General features: G+C 42.3%; 1 protein-coding gene across 4 annotated transcripts in view; it reads right to left on the reverse strand.

Annotated features, from left to right (window-relative positions):
* Nucleotides 1–23,639, reverse strand: part of DPF3 (double PHD fingers 3) — a 433,848-nt gene that overhangs the window by 175,963 nt on the left and 234,246 nt on the right. For all 4 annotated transcript variants that reach the window (XM_030214247.1, XM_030214248.1, XM_030214251.1 and 1 more), the window contains one exon: nucleotides 3,906–4,013. In XM_030214247.1, the coding sequence (XP_030070107.1) occupies nucleotides 3,906–4,013 (108 nt within the window). The remainder of the gene's footprint in view (nucleotides 1–3,905; nucleotides 4,014–23,639) is intronic.

Consider the following 23,639-nt stretch of genomic DNA (forward strand, 5'->3'; position numbering starts at 1 on the left):
GTTGGTGTCCTGGCATGTGAGGGGGACCAGTGCACTACAAATGCTGGCTCCTCCCATGACCAAATGGCTTGGATTTGGTCATTTCTGAGATGGGCGTCCTTGGTTTCCATTATCGCCGAAAACCGGGGGCGACCATCTCTAAGGATGACCATCTCTAAGATCGACCTAAATGTTGAGATTTGGGCGTCCCCAACCGTATTATCGAAACGAAAGATGGACGCCCATCTTGTTTCGATAATACGGGTTTCCCCACCCCTTGGGCGCCCCATTCGATTATACCCCTCCATGTCACTCAAGAAGACATATAGCACATGCATGTTCTCTTCATACTGTGCAATTAATTTCTTCACATTTACTGTATTTCTGATCTTTAATTCTGCGTATCAACTTCAACTCATACACCCGAGCTGACCACAGTCATACACAACGAACCACACCTGGAGGAAGAGTCGGAAAGAACAGTTGAAGAAAAGAATAAGGGTTGTGTTTTAGTCATTATTGGTTCTCGTGGTAAGCTTTATTAAAGAGATGGGTTTTCAAAGCTTTGCGGAAGTTAGTTAATTCGTTGATATTCGTGGACCACTATATCTAATGCAGCATAAAGATCTATGATCAATAACAAAAAATCTAAAACTTTCATTTCCACATCCATTAATAGTAAATCCAATATAGATATCATCATCACCTCAGCTTCATGGACGGACTGAAAGCCGTGTTATCAAACACCTAACAGACCACATTCCTCCATAAACAATTAACTATCATTTTTTCCCAAAAATGGCAGGGTGGATGGATGATAATCTGCACAATCTGATAAAGATGTTGAAGATTTGAAGGTTTTAATTAGGACTGTACCAAATATTTGTATTTGATTTGGCCCCGAACACATTATTCGTATTCGGCCGAATAGTGATTTAAATTCGAATACAAATAATCTGGGGCTCTACTTTGCTAAATCCTACTGAAATAAACACTTGCTAAAGCTGTTGAAATGGCAAAGAGAGGAGGTGAGGCCAATGTCGTGGATGAAAAGAGATGAACTTATAGAAGGCGAGAGAGGTGATGAGCCTAGGGGGTGGGTGAGAATTTGGAGATGAGCCAGAAAGGATGCTGAGAGGTAGGAAATAAGTCTGGGTGAGGTGGTCCGAGGAAGGTAAAGCCTGGGTTGGGATAAGAGATGAGGGTGCTGTGGGGCAGGAGAGGATCAGCTTTGAAGGGAGACTAACTGAATAGTATAAGAGAGAAGTTGAGATGAGGGGATGAGAGACACGATGATCCAGAAGGATGAAAGCTTGAGGAAGGGAGTGAATACAAGAGAGGTTCAGCTGTAAGGGGAAGGTAGAGAGAGGGGATCAGCTGGGGGAAGGTTAAGAAAAGGATGAAATTTTCATGGAGGGGGATCTCTCCCACTGTAAATTGTTTTTATCTTTTAGGGTCACATGAATTTTTAAAAGCTAAGATGGACTCATGTTTGGGGAACCTCACACTATAGAGAAAAATCACTGCTCTTTACATAACAGATTTGCAAAGATTTAAGGGAAGGACAGCGCACCAGGATTCAATTTTGTTCTGAATACACACAGAGAAGTTATGTACTAGAGGCAGCAACTCTGCATAAGGAAACCTCACAAATGGGAGACTGAATCTGTTGGGAAAGCAAAATCCCTACTTATCATTCCCTGTGTAGCTTATGCCGGGAGTGCTATTGCCATGGAAACTAAAGCTGATAAGCAGCTGCCCCTCAGGCACTGACAATTACACCAATCCCAGCTTCTTTGCAACACTTAAGACAGAAACAGAAGTTTTAAGAAAAATTACTCTAACAGTAATAGTACTTGAGGGGTTGGCTTCAACAATAATGCTGTGCAGACCTGGGTTTGATTCCCAAGCCAGGTATCTGAGGATACTACGAAAGCGGTAATTACTAGCCCTGGAAGAGAAGGGAGTCCCAACGATCATGGAACAGCTCCTAATGATCAGACTTGAGATGCACATCAGCTAGGTTCTGGACAGAGCTGCAATTTGTGGTCATCTGTTAGAGAATTCTCATTGCAATGGCCAGTTTAAGATGGAGAAGGAATTATAAAAACAGGAGGAAAATCCTTTGGTAGATCGAAATAGAGGCTTATTGCTGTCTTATATCACTGCACCTTACCCATTCGCCAAGCTGTTCCAATTACACCCCCCCCCCCCTTTGAGCTGCCACCTTTCCAACTAGACTAGAACTTTCTACTCATCTCCAACCCCCCCCCCCCCCCCACCTCTTACCATTTTCCAACTATTACATAAGTACATAAGTATTGCCATACTGGGACAGACCAAAGGTCCATCAAGGCCATCATCCTATTTCCAACAGTGGCCAATCCAGGTCACAAATACCTGGCAAGATCCCAAAATAGTACAAAACATTTTATGCTGCTTATCCCAGAAATAAGCAGTGGGTTTTCCCCAAGTCCATTTTAATAATGGTCTATGGACTTTTCCTTTAGGAAGCCGTCCAAACCTTTTAAACTCCACTAAGCTAACCACCTTTACCACATTCTCTGGCAACGATGAGTGAAGAAAAATTGCCTCCGATTCGTTTTAAATTTGCTACTTTGTAGCTTCATTGAATGCCCCCTAGTCCTAGTATTTTTGGATAGAGTAAACAGATGCTTCACGTCTACCCTTTCCACTCCACTCACTATTTTATAAACCTCTATCATATCTCCCCTCAGCAGTCTTTTCTCCAAGCTGAAGAGCCCTAGCCACTTTAGCCTTTCCTCATAGGGAAGTCGTCCCATCCCCTTTATCATTTTTGTCGCCCTTCTCTGCATCTTTTCTAATTCCACTATATCATTTTTGAGATGTGGCGATCAGAATTGAGCACAATATTCGAGGTGCGGTCACATCATGGAGCATTGCAAAGGCATTATAAAGTCTTCATTTTTGTTTTCCATTCCTTTCCAAATAATAACTAACATTCTATTTGCTTTCATAGCTGCCACAGCACACTGAGCAGAAGGTTTCAACGTACCATCAATAACAACACCTAGATCCGTTTCTTGGTCGGTGACTCCTAACGTGGAACCTTGCATTACATAGCTATAATTCGGGTTCCACTTTCCCAAATCACTTTGCACTTACTCACATTAAACATCATCTGCCATTTAGACGCCCAGTCTCCCAAGGTCCTCTTGTAATTTTTCACAATCCTCTTGCGATTTAACAACTTTGAATAACTTTATGTCATCAGCAAATTTAATTACCTCACTAGTTACTCCCATCTCTAGGTCATTTATAAATATGTTAAAAAGCAGCGGTCCTAGCACAGACTCCTGGGGAACCCCACTAACTACCCTTCTCCACTGAGAATACAGACCATTTAACCCTACTCTCTGTCGTCTATCTTTTAACCAGTTTTTAATCCACAATAGGACACTACCTCCTATCCCATGACTCTCCAATTTCCTCTGGAGTCTTTCATGAGGTACTTTGTCAAACGCCTTTTGAATATCCACATACACTACATCAACTGGCTCACCTTTATCCACATGTTTGTTCACCCCTTCAAAGAAATGTAATAGATTGGTGAGGCACGATTTCCCTTCACTAAATCCATGTTGGCTTTGTCTCATTAATCCATGCTTTTGAATATGCTCTGTAATTTTGTTCTTTATAACAGTCTCTACCATTTTGCCTGGCACTGACGTCAGGTTCACCGGTCTATAATTTCCCAGATCTCCTCTGGAACCTTTTTTAAAACTCAGCATTACATTGTCCACCCTCCAATCTTCCAGTACCATACTTGATTTTAAAGATAAATTACATATTACTAACAATAGTTCTGCATTCTCAGAACCCAGTTGTGCTTGGAGATTTTAACTTACATCTAGACAATCCACCATGGCATTTTTCTACTATACCTGGTTTGATATCAAGCATTCTCAGCCTGGAATCTTCAAGGGGGTGTAGACGCCGTTTCTTCCGCCAACATCTAGCTGGGTATGTGTACAGCTGGCCAGGAGCTAATCCTTGGAAACATACAAAATAGATATGAATTACCTAGGTAATACGCATTTTCAGACGCCTATTTTATAAAGCAGTCACTTATTTGACTTTATGAAAAATTAGCGTAGGCATGAAAGAAAAAAAAAAATATATATATATATATATACAGTGGGGGAAATAAGTATTTGATCCCTTGCTGATTTTGTAAGTTTGCCCACTGACAAAGACATGAGCAGCCCATAATTGAAGGGTAGGTTATTGGTAACAGTGAGAGATAGCACATCACAAATTAAATCCGGAAAATCACATTGTGGAAAGTATATGAACTTATTTGCATTCTGCAGAGGGAAATAAGTATTTAATCCCTCTGGCAAACAAGACCTAATACTTGGTGGCAAAACCCTTGTTGGCAAGCACAGCGGTCAGACGTCTTCTGTAGTTGATGATGAGGTTTGCACACATGTCAGGAGGAATTTTGGTCCACTCCTCTTTGCAGATCATCTCTAAATCATTAAGAGTTCTGGGCTGTCGCTTGGCAACTCACAGCTTCAGCTCCCTCCATAAGTTTTCAATGGGATTAAGGTCTGGTGACTGGCTAGGCCACTCCATGACCCTAATGTGCTTCTTCCTGAGCCACTCCTTTGTTGCCTTGGCTGTATGTTTTGGGTCATTGTCGTGCTGGAAGACCCAGCCACGACCCATTTTTAAGGCCCTGGCGGAGGGAAGGAGGTTGTCACTCAGAATTGTATGGTACATGGCCCCATCCATTCTCCCATTGATGCGGTGAAGTAGTCCTGTGCCCTTAGCAGAGAAACACCCCCAAAACATAACATTTCCACCTCCATGCTTGACAGTGGGGACGGTGTTCTTTGGGTCATAGGCAGCATTTCTCTTCCTCCAAACACGGCGAGTTGAGTTCATGCCAAAGAGCTCAATTTTTGTCTCATCTGACCACAGCACCTTCTCCCAATCACTCTCGGCATCATCCAGGTGTTCACTGGCAAACTTCAGACGGGCCGTCACATGTGCCTTCCGGAGCAGGGGGACCTTGCGGGCACTGCAGGATTGCAATCCGTTATGTCGTAATGTGTTACCAATGGTTTTCGTGGTGACAGTGGTCCCAGCTGCCTTGAGATCATTGACAAGTTCCCCCCTTGTAGTTGTAGGCTGATTTCTAACCTTCCTCATGATCAAGGATACCCCACGAGGTGAGATTTGCGTGGAGCCCCAGATCTTTGTCGATTGACAGTCATTTTGTACTTCTTCCATTTTCTTACTATGGCACCAACAGTTGTCTCCTTCTCGCCCAGCGTCTTACTGATGGTTTTGTAGCCCATTCCAGCCTTGTGCAGGTGTATGATCTTGTCCCTGACATCCTTAGACAGCTCCTTGCTCTTGGCCATTTTGTAGAGGTTAGAGTCTGACTGATTCACCGAGTCTGTGGACAGGTGTCTTTCATACAGGTGACCATTGCCGACAGCTGTCTGTCATGCAGGTAACGAGTTGATTTGGAGCATCTACCTGGTCTGTAGGGGCCAGATCTCTTACTGGTTGGTGGGGGATCAAATACTTATTTCCCTCTGCAGAATGCAAATAAATTCATATACTTTCCACAATGTGATTTTCCGGATTTAATTTGTGATGTGCTATCTCTCACTGTTACCAATAACCTACCCTTCAATTATGGGCTGCTCATGTCTTTGTCAGTGGGCAAACTTACAAAATCAGCAAGGGATCAAATACTTATTTCCCCCACTGTATATATGTATGTATGTTGGCACCAGCACTTACCCAGCTGACATGCTGATATAAATGTTTGCATACACTTTCCACAAGTACACACCTAAATAAAGGGATTTTATCAACTATACACATAAGTGCAGATTTGATCCGCACTTTGCACAAATTCAACCCCGTATATATCACTGTAAAAGTACATGCCATGAAATTATGGCATACTTTACGCTAATCAGTATTTTATCAGAGGTCATTTGCAAGTGTAAGTGGCCACTTATGAATGCAAATAAATAAAATACTAGCATGTACACGAATTCTTTCTATATAAAACTGGAAGGTACCTTATAAAATTACTCCTTTAGAGAGTAATTTTCATGGGCTTAGCAACATGTAGGCCTGGGAGAGCCTGGGCCCATCCACTTTTGGCTCAGGCCCTCCCAGCAGCGGCACACACCATTGGTGTAACAGGCAGGGATCCCCAAACCGAAGGCATTCTCAGCCTGCTGAACCACTGGGCAGTTAGAACACCACAACAGCCAGCTGCAGAGCTCCTAGCTGCCAATGCTCATGTGCAAGAAGCGAGCATGCACGAGATATGGGTACTGATGGCTGAGAGCACTGCTGCAGTGTTCTTATGGCCCAGGAGTTCAGCCAGCTGATAATGTCTTGAGCTGATCAAGCCAAAGTAATGTTTTGCGGGAGGACCAGGGCTAAGGGAGCAGAGAAAAAAATACCTCATGCGGCCCATTCCACCCATTAGGCCCCCTAGAAATTGCTTTCTGGCTGCGTCATTGGTAATTTTATATCCAGGTGACTAGTTTAAGGCAGTATCAATGCACCTATTTCAAGCCTATTTTATGAGTCTACATTTTTTATAAAATACTAGCAGAAGTGGCCACAATTATGCCTCATTTAGGGTGTGACCTTTTAGCTGGTATAAAAGAACACACCTACATTTTGTACGAACATGCATAAACCATAATATTCTAACTGCTCGCACCGCCCACACTCTGCCCAAACTTCACCCATACGTACACCCAGAGTGAAAGTATGCACCATACAAACAACGCACATATTTTTACGTTGGTTGGTATTTATAAGAGGTCACTACTCACATGTCCACCCACAAATGACTATAGTACTTACATTTATGTGCAATATTCACATCTACAACTAGGCATGATCTCATGAAATTACCCTTTATGGGGTAATTCCATAAGGAGCTGCCTAGCTTTAGGCAACAGGAAAGCACCTAGCAAAAAAGGACATACCCTGATTTGATGGTATGTAATTGGCTGGTGGACATGTGCATGGGCAGAGTTTGGGTGGAGCATGGGTTCAGTCTATCATTTACAAATGTATGTGAATTTTCAGGAATTTGTACTAGTATTCTATAAAGTAGGCACCCAGTACAATTGGATCTCCACATCTGTTCCTTCACTCCTCTTTAGCTTCTTCCTTTTCTATCATTCTCTTTTCTTATTAGTTGTAGTTCCTTTCCAGTTATGTTATTATATTATTATTTTATTGTAAACTGCCTTGTAGATTGTAAAGATGGTATATTAAATTTCAATAAACTAAAGTTAAAACAACAACATAAGATTCTTCAGAGGACCAAGACGGCATCAGAGGCAGACATTTCTGCTTGATCTCCTCCTGCTCTGGATGTTTTGCCTGTCTCTTGGGAGTTTTCCCCCTGGTGCATGGGGAAACAGAAGGCTAAAACCTAGGGAGTCCCCCTTATCTCCGGAGGAGGTCTTACCTCAAAGGCAACGCTGGAGCATTTTTGTGTTCAGGCGCAGGAAGTGATTACACCCACTTTAGCCTCCATAGAACAATGGATTATTTTCAAGGTTCTTATGCTTAGCTTTCAAGCCCTTTGCATCGGCATCCTCCTCTACCTCTCATCGCTCACTATCCCCTACTGTCCTTCCTGCTCCCTTCGTTTGCTTAATGACGATCATCTCTTCCTCCCTAACCTGAAACAAGCTGTTCTAGAATCTACATGCCATCGTGTATTTTACTTTATTGCACTAGCCGTTTGGAACTCTCTGTCCCCCACTATCCGTGCAGAATCTTCCCAAAAGATATTCAAATCCCTACTTAAATCCTGTCTTTTTCAACAAGTCTTTTCCATAACTTGAATTAAGTGTTTCAAGGTGTTTCAAGGTGTGTAATGGTCTATTTTTTTTAATTGGTTTTTCTATTCAGCCCACTCTCTTTTCTTCTTTCCTTTCCTATTTAAACATGTAGTTTCTTTGTCTTGTGTGTTATGTTTCATTTTTAAATTTGTATACCACTTTGAACTATACACTAGCAAAGGTGATGTGGTAAGTCTAAATAAATAAATATGAAAGCAACATTTTTGGGTTCTACAGTGCACGCATTTCTGATTTATTTATTTATTTGTTACATTTGTAGCCCACATTTTCCCACCTATTTGCAGGCTCAATGTATAGTACCGTAAAGGCGTTCACCAATTCCGGTATAAACAGTTACACAGTGATGTTATGGTAGAATAGGGCTTCATGTGGAACAAACATATTAGGGAATCGTATAGAGGAAGAGTACGTTATGGCCATTATGTTCTTTGGTTTGGTAGTATTGCTGGGTTCAGGTATTTAAGTAGGGTCGGTAGGGTATGCCTATTTGAACAGGTAAGTTTTTAGTGATTTCCGGAAGTTTAGGTGGTTATACGTTGTTTTCACTGCTTTTGGTAGTGCATTCCATAGTTGTGTGCTTATGTAGGAAAAGCTGGATGCATACGCTGATTTGTATTTGAGTCCTTTGCAGCTTGGGTAGTGGAGGTTTAGATATGTTCGTGTTGATCCAGTTGTATTTCTGATTGGTAGGTCGATGAGGTCTGTCATGTATCCTGGGGCCTCGCCGTAGATAATCTTATGAACCAGAGTGCAGATTTTGAAAGCAATACGTTCTTTGATTGGGAGCCAGTGCAATTTTTCACAGAGGGGCTTGGCGCTATCGAATCACATTTTTCCAAATATATGTCTGGCTGCCGTGTTTTGAGCGGTCTGAAGTTTTTTTATGAGTTGTTCTTTGCATCCCGCATAAATTCCATTGCAGTAATCTAGGTGGCTTAGTACCACTGATTGTATCAGGTTCCGGAATGTTTCCCTTGGGAAGAATGGTTTCACGCGTTTGAGTTTCCACATTGAATGGAACATTTTCTTAGTTGTGGATTTCACGTGGCTCTCTAGTGTTAAGTTGCAGTCGATTGTAACGCCGAGGAGTTTCAAGCTGTCTGAGATGGGGAGGGTATAGTCTGGGGTATTTATATTTATGGGGTTGTTCACGTTGTATTGGGATGAGAGGATGAGGCAGTGTGTTTTTTTCTGTGTTGAGTTTTAGTTGAAATGCATTTGCCCATGAGTCCATGATGTTCAAGCCGAGATTAATTTTGTTGGTTATTTCTGACGGATTGTGTTTGTAAGGAATGTATATTGTGACGTTGTCCGCATAGATGAAAGGGTTAAGACCTTGGTCGGATAAAGACTTGGCTAGTGGGGTCATCATTAGGTTGAAGAGGATCGGTGATAGTGGTGATCCTTGAGGTACTCCGCAGTCTACTTTCCATGGCGATGATATGTTTGAATTTGATTTCACTTGATATGTTCTAGAGACAGAAAAGAAGATGGGAAATCTTGGCTTTGAGGCCTAGAGTTCTGGATTTGGGGGCTTCATTTGTTTTAAATTTTCCTGTAGATGTTTGGTGTCTCTAGAAAATATTAATTATGTTTTCTTTGATCCCAAAAAAATTGCAAAAATTTGTGTTTGCCATGGAAGAGGCTGGAACTCAAGTTTTGGATCGTCCTGCTTGATTGGAATGCTTAGTGACTGGCTGTGAGTGTTATCCTTAATGTTTGTCTAAAATACATAGTTTATTTTTTCTTTAACTTTATTTTCTAGTATCTTGAACCAAAATATAGTGGTCTAAGTTGTGGGTGTAATTTCTTATTTTACTCTTAATAGAGTTTTAAATTTTTTTTCTTGACATGGCATAATACTGATTTTTCCGTTATCAGTCATAGGTTTATTCTTTGAATGTAAAGTATATAATTGTAATAAAAAAAAATAAGTACCATAACCCGCATCTATCATGGGCACCATGTTATAGAATTAGCCTCCCAAGTTCTTCGGAGTAGGGATGGACCTATCGGTTTCCACAAACTGAAGGACCAAAGGTGGAGTACACAAACCGGCTGATATTCAAAACCATTTAACCATCCAGAAACGGCACCTGGCCAGTTAAATGGTACTTAGCTGGCTATCCAGCGATATTCAGTGGGAGATAGCCAGCTATAGGCTGCTGAATATTGCCTGTTAGCACTTAGCAGATAGCCGGTTATATCGTGCAATATAACCAGCTATCTGCCAATTTTTAGCGCATTGCCAACTAAGTTTTGCGGCCAAATCTGGCCGTGCCCATAGCAGGGATATCTTTGGCTGCTATGAACTTAGCTGACCAGTGCTGAATATCAACTTGGCCAGCTACGTTCTAAGCAGCCAAAGATAAACCAGATATTCAATGCAGGTCACCGGAAATGGCCTGGCATTGAATAACTGGACTCAACGATGACCGTGGGAGGCAGTCCGGCTATCTCCCACAGTCTATCAGGCCCTAAGTCTGTATTACAGAAACAAATCACACATTCGAAATTTAAGAATTCAAAGTGACTTTCCACCAGGACAATGAAGCTCAAGGACCTGACACAAGTACAAAGCAGGAGATCAAAACCTTATTCCTGTTTTGTACTTGTGGATTACTTTTTGGCGTAGGGTTTTGATCTTCTGTTTTGTACTAATAGAATTAGTCTCCTCATGTGTAACTCACAAAAAATAGGGGTTTTCTCAGCTCCTAGTTCTCAGAATTACTACCTGTCCAATTCAGAGAAGTTTCCATACTCTTTCTTTTTTTTCTGTCTCTCTCTCTCTTACTGACATCCTGCATCATTAAAGCACATAATAGAAAATATAAACAGCTTTTCACTGCCAGCACTGTAATTCAACAGAGTGGTAGGAACAGGAAGTTTTACTTTAGCATATTAATAGGTGCTCATTTTCAAAGCACATAGACATAAAAGTTACATAGGGGCTCATTTTCAAAAGAGAAAAATGTCCAAAAAGTGTCTTAAAGAAGCATTTGGATTAATTTCTTCTCAAAATGCCCAAATCATATTTTCAAAACCTATTTTGCAGATGTTTAACTATGCAATTTGTCTGCAGTGCATCCTGATCACAAGGGAGCGCATCGGGCGTTTCAAAGGTGGGATTAGGGCGTGCCTATCACTTGGACGTTTTGCAGCCAGAATGGAACAAAACCAAAATGTCTAGGGCTAAAACATCAACATTTTGGTCTACACCTGTTTTCTAATGAATAAGACACAAAAAGGTGACCTAAATGACCAGATGATGACTGGAAGGATTCAGGGATGAACCCCTCCTTCTCCCCCAGTGGTCACTGACCCCCTCCCCCCCTCCCAAACAATGTGAATAAAAATAGTACTCACCAGCCTCTATGATAGCCTCAGATGTTATAGCCAGTTCCATTAGAGCAGCATGCAGGTCCCTGAAAAAGGCTAGTGGTGGGTGCAGTACATTGTAGACAGGTGGACCCAGGCCCATATCTCCCTGTTACACTTGTGGTGGAAACGGTGAGCCCTACAAAACTCACTAAAACCCACTGTACCCACATATAGATGCACTCTTCACTCAAAAGGGCTATTGTAGTGGTGTACAGTTGGGGGTAGTGAGTTTTGGAGGGCTCAGCAGGCAAGATAAGGGAGCAACGGTGAGATGTGTACCTGGTAGCATTTATATAAAGTCCACAGCAGTGCCCCTTAGGGTACCCCATTGCTCTCCTGGGATGTCTATGGGACCAGTCTGCCAAAAAAGTTGGCCCCTCCTACATCTCAATAGTTTGATTTTGTGCGCTTTTAACTTGTGTGGGGTTTTCTTTTCGAGAATTACCTAAAAAGATAAACACACAAAGCACAAAACCTTGTTTGAAATGGTATTTTTGAAAAAAAAAAAAAAGACATTTTTCTTTTTTCAAAAATGGTTACATTTGCTATTCAGATTTGGGACGTTTAGCGCAAAATGTCCAAATTCCAACTTAAGACGTCATATTGAAAATGCTCCTCATAGTGACTTACTTAATGTTGTAAGTATATGTGCTTTGAAAATAAACCTCTTAACATTCTGTTTATTTTTTTTTTGTATTTTGTAATGGTCCTTAAGAGGACAATTTGAAAATGAGCTCTTTGAAAACTGGCCATCTATCTAGAGAGAAGTACATTTTCCCACAGCCCACCTTTATCTGCATTCACTGGAGGAATTTCCAGGAGCAGGGCTGGGGTGGAAACTGCAACAACAAAAGTATTTTGTTTTTTGGTAAATACACATATTAGTTTAGTCAGAAGAGAGGTACACACTGAAAAAGTAAATACAAATATCTGGGGGCACTTCTGCCTCTTAAGCAATTTCTAAAGTGAAGGCATGCACATGTACTTTCACTTTCAACACAGGCGCACAGACTGCAAGAAAAAGCATCAGCAGCCTTGCAACTATGTGGGGTAGTGTGAAAACTGCCTTCTGAATTATGTTCAGTGGTATGCTGCACTGAGGGGAGAATGCAAACTCTGAGTTAGAAATTAGGAAAAATGATTGGAAAAACCACCAAAAGACTGCGTGTTATACTTGGTTTTTTTTTTCGAGGATGTGGCCAATTCAGCTTTTAAATAAATATAGCCACCTGCAGTCAGTGGTTCAATAATTTGTTGTGTTCTCTAGTTTGCATCAGCATCTCTATTCCTCTCACCATAAATCATACATTTTCATAAATAAACCAATGCCATTAGTACTCCCTACTCCACTCTCCAATGTATACCAGAATCTTTGTTCCCCTGACCTCCGAATATAGAACAGGTCATATTCATGATGAACAATAAAATGTCTTCCCTGTTCCACAGAAAAATGAAGACCTGCGCTGACACATTAGGCAGGAAGACACCTGCACATGCACGGTGGGATGCCGCTAGAAATTTCTACTAACATCTACTCACTTGTCAGCATCCATACCGGGTCCCATCGGATGACGTCACCACATGTGAGAATAGTGCGGCCTGCTTGGCCTCGGAGAATTCAAGCTTCATCTACTCACCTACAAGCACCTTCAACTGCAAGTGCTCAATACCTCTCCTCTTTTAGTCCCCTCCCAAACCTGTTATTGACTTCATTTAATGGGCAAGTGGCTCTTCTCCATTGCCAACTCCTAACTCTGGGGTCCTTGTATTAAGCTGCGACAAGAATTGACCTTAGCATGCCTTTATGCGGGGTCTTTCCTGTGCGCTAAGGCCATTTTTATCGTGGCTGTAAAAAACCCTACGTTCTATTTATTTCATTTATAGCTATGCACTAATGGCACCATTAGTATGAAACCATATTAAAAAATTACTATAGGAGCACTTACCACCACTTACTAAGGAGACGGAAAGGGCTCCCATGTTAACTGTGCACTAACCAGTAGCACAGGGTAATGTACATGCACTAACTGATTAGAGAGGGAGTGCCTACTCTCTGCCTCGACACACCCCTTCCAAAAAAATGCAAAACAATATAATTAGTGCACGGTTAGTACACACATATCCCAAAATTAACACAAAATGCATTAGCGTATCCCACATTAGGCTTTTTTTGCCACGTTAGGCCACTCTGTACTTTCCACGTTGCTGCACCATATCTTGTCTGTGTCTTGACTAGATTACCTTATAGAGTAACAGTTAGTCTCTAATCTACCACCAACTTTTTTTGTCATTTTTGTCTCATGTGTACTGCACGGCACTGCAGACATCTAGTAGTACAACAGAAAAGATAAGCAGCAGTAGGCATATCATTTGTGTGTCCCCGAACAATTAAGAAATGAAAAGGAGTGTTTTCAATGTGTAGCATTCAATAATTGCTCCTTTTATAAAACGTTTTTTTATTTTCTGTGAGATTTTATTGTGCTTTTCTGTTTTCTACATTCATTGTAGAATAATGTCAGCGGACTGGCCCAGTCTGCCAATTTTTTCCCTTCCTCCACTCTTCTAACTGTGATTATCACCTTCCTCCATGCTAAGGACACCCTCCCACCTCTTGGCTGTAGAAACTTGTCCAGAAGCAGGAGGTTGATTGTTTCTGTGTCATTAGCTGGCAAGTACAGCCCTGCTGTCCAGTGCCCAATGCCACTGCCTTCAACCCCAGCTGCATCAGAGAGTCTGCCAATCCTTACAGCTGCTTTGAACAGGTCCAGCTGGGTCATCTTCCTCTTTCAGAGAAAATATTTCACCTTGTCATATAATGGAAATGTTTTCTTATATTTTCAAATGAGGTAACTGAAGTCTTTTCAATTACTCCTGAAACATTCTATAAATGTCATTTAAAACTAACGTGCAAATTAGGGTGCACCGCAATTTGCATGAGTAATTTAATTGAGTAACGAGCTTACCAATAATTGGGTGCTATCAATCAATTATTGGTGCTAACTGGCAGCATTTTGGATTTGCGCGCACATCTTGCCAAGCGCTATTCAATAAAGACATTTGCATAAAACTTTTAGTGTGCAAGTGAAAAGGGGGGATGGTCATGGGAGGGGCATGGGCAGGTCAGGGGTATTCACTAAGGGTGCCTTTTACTAAGTGGCAGTAAGCCCAACATGGGCTTACCGCTCACAATACAGGAAGTACTGCCGGGCTACCGCAGCAGTCTGGCGGTAGTTCCCACCCCTAGCGTGCCGTCATTTCTGGCGCTACAAAAATTTATTTATTTTTATAGCACCGGAGTGTACCCGGTGGTAATTGGGCAGTGCCACAAGCTGCCTGGTTACCACCGGGTTAACGTGGGAGCCCTTATCACCACCTCAATGGGTGGCAGTAAGGGCTCCTCCACGAAATGGCCATGACTTGCAGCCTGGCCATTTCCTGTCGGAAAGCGAGACTTCCCTTTTACCAGCTGCGGTAAAAGGGGGCCTTGGAGCGCGTGTAAAACACGCGCCGATGCCAGCGCCGGCCCCTTTTGCCACAGCTTGGTAAAAGGGGCCCTAAAGATGAACACAGTATTCGGGAATTCAGGTCTCAGCTGGTATAAATCCTTGCACCTAAAAGATGAGCATGGATCCCGGTGCTATGTGCCATTCTATAAACGACACCCAACTCAGAGCACCATTTACAGAACAGCGCTCAGCACTCCAAAGTTGCGGGCCATTTACTGAATTTAGTCCATTGCCCCTAATTCTATAAACTTGCACGCACACATCTTTATACTTAGAGCGCATAGTTGTGTGCGCAAATTATAGAATAGTATCAGTTGTGCATATAATTTAATAATTAACTGCTGTTTGGCATTAACGACCAATTATTGCCTATAAATCATAATCGTTGTGTCATTTGGATGGGTTGGTTATAGGGACTCCCTGTATTAATGCAGAGATGTTTTCACCTAGTAAAAAGCCACCAAAACAGAATTTATGTTATGAGAATCAGGTGCTCAGCAATCAGACTTACTATTTATAGGTACAATTTTAAAAACATTCATTAGGTTGAAACCTGGGAGTACTTGACATCTTTTTTTTTCTGTGCGTACATCAAAAGAAAAAGATGTTATATGAGAGCTTGCTCCTTTTGTTTTGTGGAATTCAGTGGTATATTATAAAAATGCACTTGGGTTTTTTTTATTACTACTATTTCACAAAGAGGTATTGAATAATGAGGGAAGGGCTTCCTACCTGCAGATGTGCTACCCAGAGGCAGTCTAAATGTGCCAACATTGCCCAGTTCAGCACACTATTAGCTGTCAAGTTTATAAAAAGTTAATTATGTTCAGTGGAAAAAAAATCTGTTGGCTCAAGCTACTTGCTATGTGAATAATCCATCACTGTTTCATTGTTGCTACCAAGTATCACATATTATGGACATTTGATTTCAACTTTGTTTTAATTCATTTATCCAGACCTTACACTGCTTTTTAAACCAAAAGATGAATACTAAGGGTGATTGAACAATTAGGTATAAACTGTATTGTTTCTAACTTTACTTGTTTTGGACTGCTTTGGGTCCTACTGATCTGTATATCTGCTGTCTAGAATTTTGGAAGATGGAAATGAGAAAATAAGAACTAAGTTTTGGATGTACTCTTTAGAAGTTGTTGTTTACTTTTTACAATGTGTGTATGAATGCCTGTTCTGGTGTGTGTGTATGTGATAATGTTTCAATAACTGTCTACACATATGGGGCTATGATTTCTGAACATGCAGTATCATTAGCATATATGCCCACTTGGGCATATATGCTAATCTCAACTTTGTTACATGTTTCAGATATATCCATCTACTTGCTCCCATGATGTTACTGAATTCTATCATTCTGTCTCACTGTATTTTCAAACATAAGCCACATTGAACCCAAGTTTGCTTGGTGTATGCTCTGGTGGATCCTCCTCCACTTCTATCCCACTATCAGTTGGTGTACCTCAGGGATCTGTCCTGGGACCTCTTCTTTTCTCCATCTATACTTCTTTCCGTATTTATTTATTTATTAGGATTTATTTACCGCCTTTTTGAAGGAATTCACTCAAGGTGGTGCATAGTAAGAATAGATCAAACATGAGTAGTAGGCAATTAGAGAAGTAAAAATATTCGAACAACAATACAAAGTATGGCATGGTATACTACTTGCAATGACAACACAATATGTACTAGAACATTATAACTGGTAGTGAAGGGTAAGGCAAAGTTGTAACATACAGATGAGTAAGAAAGTAGGAAGAATTAGGAAGTAAGGTGATTGATTTGAAGAAAGTTGCACGTGAGGTCCAAGAGATGGTTAAATATTATCTCAGCTAGGGTAGGAGTGGAAAAACATGTCCCACTGCAGTATGTGCAGCCCAAGTCAATCCTTGTGTGTGTGAGTGAGACTAACAAGTTAGTTACTTCCAGTGCTTTTTTTGTGCCGGTACGCAACGGTACGGCGTACTGGCACCTTTTTTTTTTGCTCCCCCCGCCCCGTGACATACGCAGTGCCAGCCCCCATTTACGGCCGCTGCTGCTTCTGTTGAGCAGCAGCGGCTGCTACACAAAGAAAAAGATTTTAAAAAAAACTTCAAACCTGGCTGAAACGCGGCACCCCGGCACTGTAGACAGCCATTAGGCATTGGCTGTTGCCCCGCAGCCGCTCCTCCTTTTGACTCTACGTCACTGCGCTCCTCCGGGGTCTTCCTCCAGGGGCAGTGACGTAGAGGCAAGAGGAGGAGCGGCTGTGGGGCAACAGCCAATGTCTAATGGCTGTCTACAGTGCCGGGGTGCCGCGTTTCAGCCAGGTTTCAAATTTTTTTTTTTTTTATCTTCTTTTTCTTTGTGTAGCGGCCGCGGCGCTGCTGCTCAACAGGAGAAGCAGCAGCAGCCGGAAATAGGGGCTGGTGCCGCGTGCATCGCGACTTCGCGCCGTTCGCGGGAAACTTGGCAGGGAGAGGGAAACCAACAGAGGGAAGGATTGGGGAGAGAGAGAAAGAGGGAAAATAACAGAGGGAAGGATTGGGAAGAGAGAGAAAGAGGGAAAACAACAGAGGGAAGGATTGGGGAGAGAGAGAAAGAGGGAAAACAACAGAGGGAAGGATTGGGGAGAGAGAGAAAGAGGGAAAACAACAGAGGGAAGGATTGGGGAGAGAGAGAGAGGGAAAACAACAGAGGGAAGGATTGGGGAGAGAGAGAAAGAGGGAAAACAACAGAGGGAAGGATTGGGGAGAGAGAGGGAAAACAGATGGAAGGATGGGGAGAGAGGGAAAAACAGATGGAAGGATTGGGGAGAGAGGGGAAAAACAGATGGAAGGATTGGGGAGAGAGGGGAAAACAGATGGAAGGGTGGGGAGAGAGAGAAAGAGGGAAAACAACAGAGGGAAGGATTGGGGAGAGAGAGAAAGAGGGAAAACAACAGAGGGAAGGATTGGGGAGAGAGAGGGGAAAACAGATGGAAGGATGGGGAGAGAGAGGGAAAAACAGATGGAAGGATTGGGGAGAGGGGAAAAACAGATGGAAGGATGGGGAGAGAGAGGGAAAAACACAGATGGAAGGATTGGGGAGAGAGAGAAAGAGGGAAAACAACAGAGGGAAGGATTGGGGAGAGAGAGAAAGAGGGAAAACAACAGAGGGAAGGATTGGGGAGAGAGAGGGAAAAACAGATGGAAGGATGGGGAGAGAGGGAAAAACAGATGGAAGGATGGGGAGAGAGAGGGAAAAACAGATGGAAGGATTGGGGAGAGAGGGGAAAACAGATGGAAGGATTGGAGAGAGAAAGAGGGAAAACAACAGAGGGAAGGATTGGGGAGAGAGAGAAAGAGGGAAAACAACAGAGGGAAGGATTGGGGAGAGAGGGAAAAACAGATGGAAGGATTGGGGAGAGGGGAAAAACAGATGGAAGGATTGGGGAGAGGGGAAAAACAGATGGAAGGATGGGGAGAGAGAGGGAAAAACAGATGGAAGGATTGGGGAGAGGGGAAAAACAGATGGAAGGATGGGGAGAGAGAGGGAAAAACACAGATGGAAGGATTGGGGAGAGAGGGAAAAACAGATGGAAAGATGGGGGAAGAGAGAGGGAAAACAGATGGAAGGATGGGGAGAGAGAGGGGGAAAAACAGATGGAAGGATGGGGAGAGAGAGAGAGGGAAAAACAGATGGAAGGATGGGGAGAGAGAGAGGGAAAACGGAAGGATAGGGAGAGAAAGAGGGAAGACGCTGGATGGAAGAATGCAGAAAGAAATAGGGGAGACACTGGAAGGATGGGGAGAGAAAGCAGAGCTGCTGGATGGAAAAGGGGAATAGAGAAAGACTGGAGAATAAGAGGAAGGGGCATGGGGAGAACAAGGGTGAGGAAAAGATGAAAAGCCACGGGTAGATGAAGGAAATTAAAGAATGGATAGTAAGAATGAATTAAATCTGGACAGAGAGAGAGCCTGAAAAATATTGAAGAAAGCAAAGAAAAAGGAGACAAAAAATGGCACAGAAGAGTTAAGCGAAAACAAAGGAAAGGAGAATCACAGACTGGGACCAATATGGAAAGAAAAACAGTCACCAGACAACAAAGGTAGAAAAAAATCATTTTATTTTCATTTTAGTGTTTGTAATATGTCCAATTTGAGAATTTACATTGGCTGTCTTATTTTGCACTGGGTATACTACTACTACTACTTAGCAAATCACGTTATTTTTTTCTCCTATAGTACTGTAATATTTTCAATGACGTCTGTTTATATGCGCCATGGCTGGTATAGGGGGTGTGGTTAATGTGGGTGTGGCTATCATAGGGGTGGAGCCATATGTGGTGACCCCGCCCATAATGAGTACCGGCACCTTTTTTTCTACAAAAAAAGCACTGGTTACTTCTTCCATTAAAGGCTTGGTTGAAGAGCCAAGCTTTCACCTGCTTCCTGAAGTAGAGGTAGTCTTGTGTTAAGCAGAGCCTTTCAGGTAATGCATTCCAGAGTGTGGGGACTACTCCGGAGAAGGCTCACTTGCGGGTATCACATCGTGTAATGTCTTTTGGAGAGGGTGTAGTTAGTGAAAGTCCTTGGGAGGACCTTAGTGTCCTTGGCGGTGTGTGGAGGATCATCCTATTCTTCAGATACTTGGGGCCATTTCCTTTCAGGGCCTTGAAGATCAGACATAGAGTTTTAAATTTAGCCCTGTATTGTACTGGTAGCCAATGAAGTTTTTGCAAAAATGGTGTGATGTGGTCACGTCGCTTGCAACCGTCTATGAGTCTTGCTGCTGCATTCTGAATCAGCTAGAGCTGGTGCAGGCCCTTTGTAGTCAGACCATTGTAGAGTGCATTGAGGTAATCCAGTCTTGATGTTACCATGGCATGCACAACTGGGATAAGATTTACCTTCTCGATGTAAGGAGAGAGGCAGCGTAGCTGTCACAAATAGTAGAAGCAGCTCTTGAATGTTGCTTGGATTTGGGGAATCAGAGTAAATGTTGAATCTAACTGTATTCCACGGTTCCTGACTTGTGATTTGAGGGGGAGTTCATACTTCATAAAAGGGATTTTGATGTCAGGCATCTATCCACTTGTGTTAGGGACCCAGAGAAGCTCGGTTTTACTTGGGTTCAGGCAAAGTTTGTTGTGTATAGCCCATTCTTGAATTGATGTTAGACAAGTGATCAGTTTATTCAAGGCTGTAGGTAGTTAAGTCAGGTTCAATGGGTATGAATAGCTGCACATCATCCGCATAGATGTAGAACTGAGTGTTCATTGACCGACTCAGCTCAGCTAGTGGCTTGAGGTAGATATTGAACAGAATAGGTGACAGTACCAATCCTTGTGGAACCCCACAGGTCAGTGTCCATGGTGGTGATGAGTTGCTGCCAATCATTATGGATTGTTGCCTGTCTGATAGATAGGATCTGAACCAGATAAGTACTGTTCCATTGATACCTGTTTCTGTCAGTCATGCTAGCAAGATATCATGATCCACACTGTCAAAAGCTGATGAGAAATCTAGCAGTACTAACATTGAGGCAAATCCCTTGTCTCGGTTTCTGTGAAGATCATCTAGCAGGGATACGAGGACCGTTTCTGTTCCATAACCAGGTCTGAATCCAGATTGACATGGATCTAGCCAGTTACTCTTTTCTAGCCATTCATTAAATTGAACACAGACTGTTTGTTCTGAGTTTCCCTAGAAACGAGATGTTGGATACTGGCCTGTAACTTTCAAGTTTGTCCTGGTCAAGGTTGTTTTTCTTCAGCAGAGGGCGAACCACTGCCCTTTTTAATTCTGTTGGTAGCTGCCCATTAGAAAGAGAGGTGTTCACAATTTTCTATAAGGCCCATACTTGCCTGCTGCACTATCTTTGATGGGCAGGGATCGAGGGAGCACGTAGTTGGTCGAAGGTCTCTTAGGATTTTGTCAAGGCTCTCCTTTGTTATTAGGTTAAAAGTGTTCCATCTGTCTCTATTAGGAGGGGGCGAGTTTGTGCACCCCTGGTTGACTAGTTGGGCACTGGGTGGGGATTGCCTGTAAATCCTGGTGAAGACTTTTAATTTTGTTGGCAAAGTATGCAGCAAAATCATTACAGTTCAGTTTAGACTGGGCAGGCTGGTTTTGTTGTGGGGGTTGCAGTAGGCTGTTTACTATACTATACTGAACAGCTGCTTGGTTGAATTGGCAGCCTGTGCAATGCATTGAGAGAAATACTGTTTTTTGGTTGCTGTTAAGGCTTGGCGGTACTTTGCCATGTGCTTCCTGCAGTTTAGCCTGTCTTCAACCAGGTGAGATTTGTGCCATCTCCTTTCCAGTTTTCGTCCTTCGCGTTTAAGGATTCGAAGTTCTGGAGAAAACCAAGGTGAGCGTTTGTGAGTGGGGCATAACACCTTTTTTTAGTGGTGCTGTTTTCTCTAAGGTCTTGGCTAGGTGTGTATTCCAGATGTCAACTTGTTCTGCCACTGTTGTCTTTTCATCTATATGCAGATAGTCCAAGGCCTCTAGAAAACTCTCAGCGGTCAGCTTTTTTTTTGTCTCTGATCTCCTTCCAAAATCTGGGAGGTGCCATTTGTTTCAGGTGGTCACTTAGGGAGAATTTAATTAGAAAATGGTCTGACCATGATAGGGGTGTTATTTCAATACTGTTATCCCAGAATTCTGGGATATCCACCCCTTTGTAGAATACCAGATCTAGTATGTGACCCTTTTCGTGGGTTGGAGAATTGATCACCTGTGTAAATCCTAGTGCTGTCATCATGTCCAGAAAGGCAGCTGTGGTGGTATCTGGGGTTTTGATGTGTAGATTGAAGTCTCCTATGATCACCAGCCTAGGGTAATTCAGGGTCACTTGAGTAATCAGGTCTAGGAGTTCTTGCACAGATAATGTGTTGTTACGAGGTGCTCTGTAAATCATGAGCAGCCAGATTGGCTTCCCCTCTTCAAGCTGGATTAAAAGAGATTCTGATCCATGTAGCTGGGGGATGGATATTCTGTGCAGTTTGATTGTGACCCGAATCAATACTGCTACCCCTCCACCCTTGGTACCATCCCATGGTTTTTAGTATCACCTTTACGCTGATGACTCCCAGATCTACCTCTCCACGCCAGAAATCTCAGCAGGAATCCAGGCCAAAGTATCAGCCTGCCTGTCTGACATTGCTACCTAGATGTCTCACCGCCATCTGAAACTAAGCATGGCCAAGAATGAGCTTCTTATCTTTCCCCCTAAACCAACCTCTCCTCTTCCTCCATTCTCTATCTCTGTCGATAACATTCTCATCAGCTCGTAACCTTGGGGTCATCTTTGACTCCTCTCTCTCCTTCTCTGCACATATTCAGCAGACTGCTAAAACCTGTCATTTCTTTCTCTATAATATCTCAAAATTCATCCTTTCCTTTCTGAGCATACTACCAGAATCCTTATCCACACTCTTAACACCGCTCACTTAGACTATTGCAACTTGCTTCTCACAGGTCTCCCACTTAGCCATCTCTCTTCTCTTAAATTCTACTGCATGACTTATATTCCACCAGTCTCGCCATGCTCATATTAGACCTCTCCTCAAGTCACATTGGCTCCCTATCCATTTCCGCATACAGTTCAAACTCCTCTTATTCACTTACAAGTGCACTCATTCTACAGCTCCTCAGTACCTCTCCACTCTTATCTCTCCCTACACTCTTCCCCGGGAACTCCATTCACTGGGTAAATCTCTTATCTGCACCCTTCTCCTTCACTACTAACGCCAGACTCCGTTCCTTTTATCTTGCTGCACCATATGCCTGGAATAGACTTCCTGAGCCGGTACACAAGCTCCATCTCTGGCCATCTTCAAATCTAGGCTGCTTTTAACTCCTAACCCTTACTCACTTGTTCAGTACCCATGTTTTATCATTCCCACCTTAGTAATTCCCGTATCTCTTATTTGTTATGTTTATCTGTCCTAATTAGATTGTTACTGTCTCTTTATGTCCAGTGTACAGCACTGCGTACGTCTAGTAGTGCTAAAGAAATGATAAATAGTAGTAGTAATGGATAATATGGGATATAAATGTCGAAAAAAATTCATTTAGCCTTCACCTTTTAAGGCACTGCCTATCCAACTGGATGGTGATGTCACAAGGAAAGCAAGATTGGTCCAGTGAAAACTAACTCAAAATAACTTGTTCTTTAGCTGGGCTTTAGTATTACCATATTTAAAATGTGACCATACCATGCCTTTCTGGTCATGTTCACTAATAAGTTAAACGATTAACTGGCTTTCTTTAAAGGATTGTATAACCTTTGGATGCATGACTAGGAACACAAACATATACTTATTTATTCAACATCACAATTCCTCATTTACAGCCACAAAACAACCTTTTAGGGTGGATAGTGTCCACAATGGCTCCTTTTATTATCGACCATTTAGAGGAGATAAGAGTCTTCAGCTTTGGCACAGTATAAGTCAGCACAAGAACAAAATATAAGAAAATCAATGGACTGCATTAAGGGCTTATAGCCCATTTAGTTATGTTTAAACAAATAAGAGATCTGCATGAAACAAAATATTTATTTTTACTTTGACTTATAAAACCACTTGTCCTTGAAACATGCTCAAAACTGAATAATCCATTTGTGTCTTTAAAATGTAAACTTCTACAAAACAGATGAAGTGAAGATGTGATTCCACGCGTCCCAATGAAAGGAGAGATTAATTTTACTTCCGTTTAATTTCAATATATTTCATCTTTATAACAGCAAGCTTCCCAAGGCAGATTGCAACAGTTAAGATGAACCCATCACGAAACAGGATATCCTCACTGAAATTTGGCCATCTGTCTAGATGGCCAAATCTGTTCTATAGAACAATGTAGAAAAATGAGCACAAAATACA

This window comes from Microcaecilia unicolor, chromosome 9, assembly GCF_901765095.1.
Source record: "Microcaecilia unicolor chromosome 9, aMicUni1.1, whole genome shotgun sequence".
In the NCBI taxonomy this organism is placed as follows: Eukaryota; Metazoa; Chordata; class Amphibia; order Gymnophiona; family Siphonopidae; genus Microcaecilia; species Microcaecilia unicolor.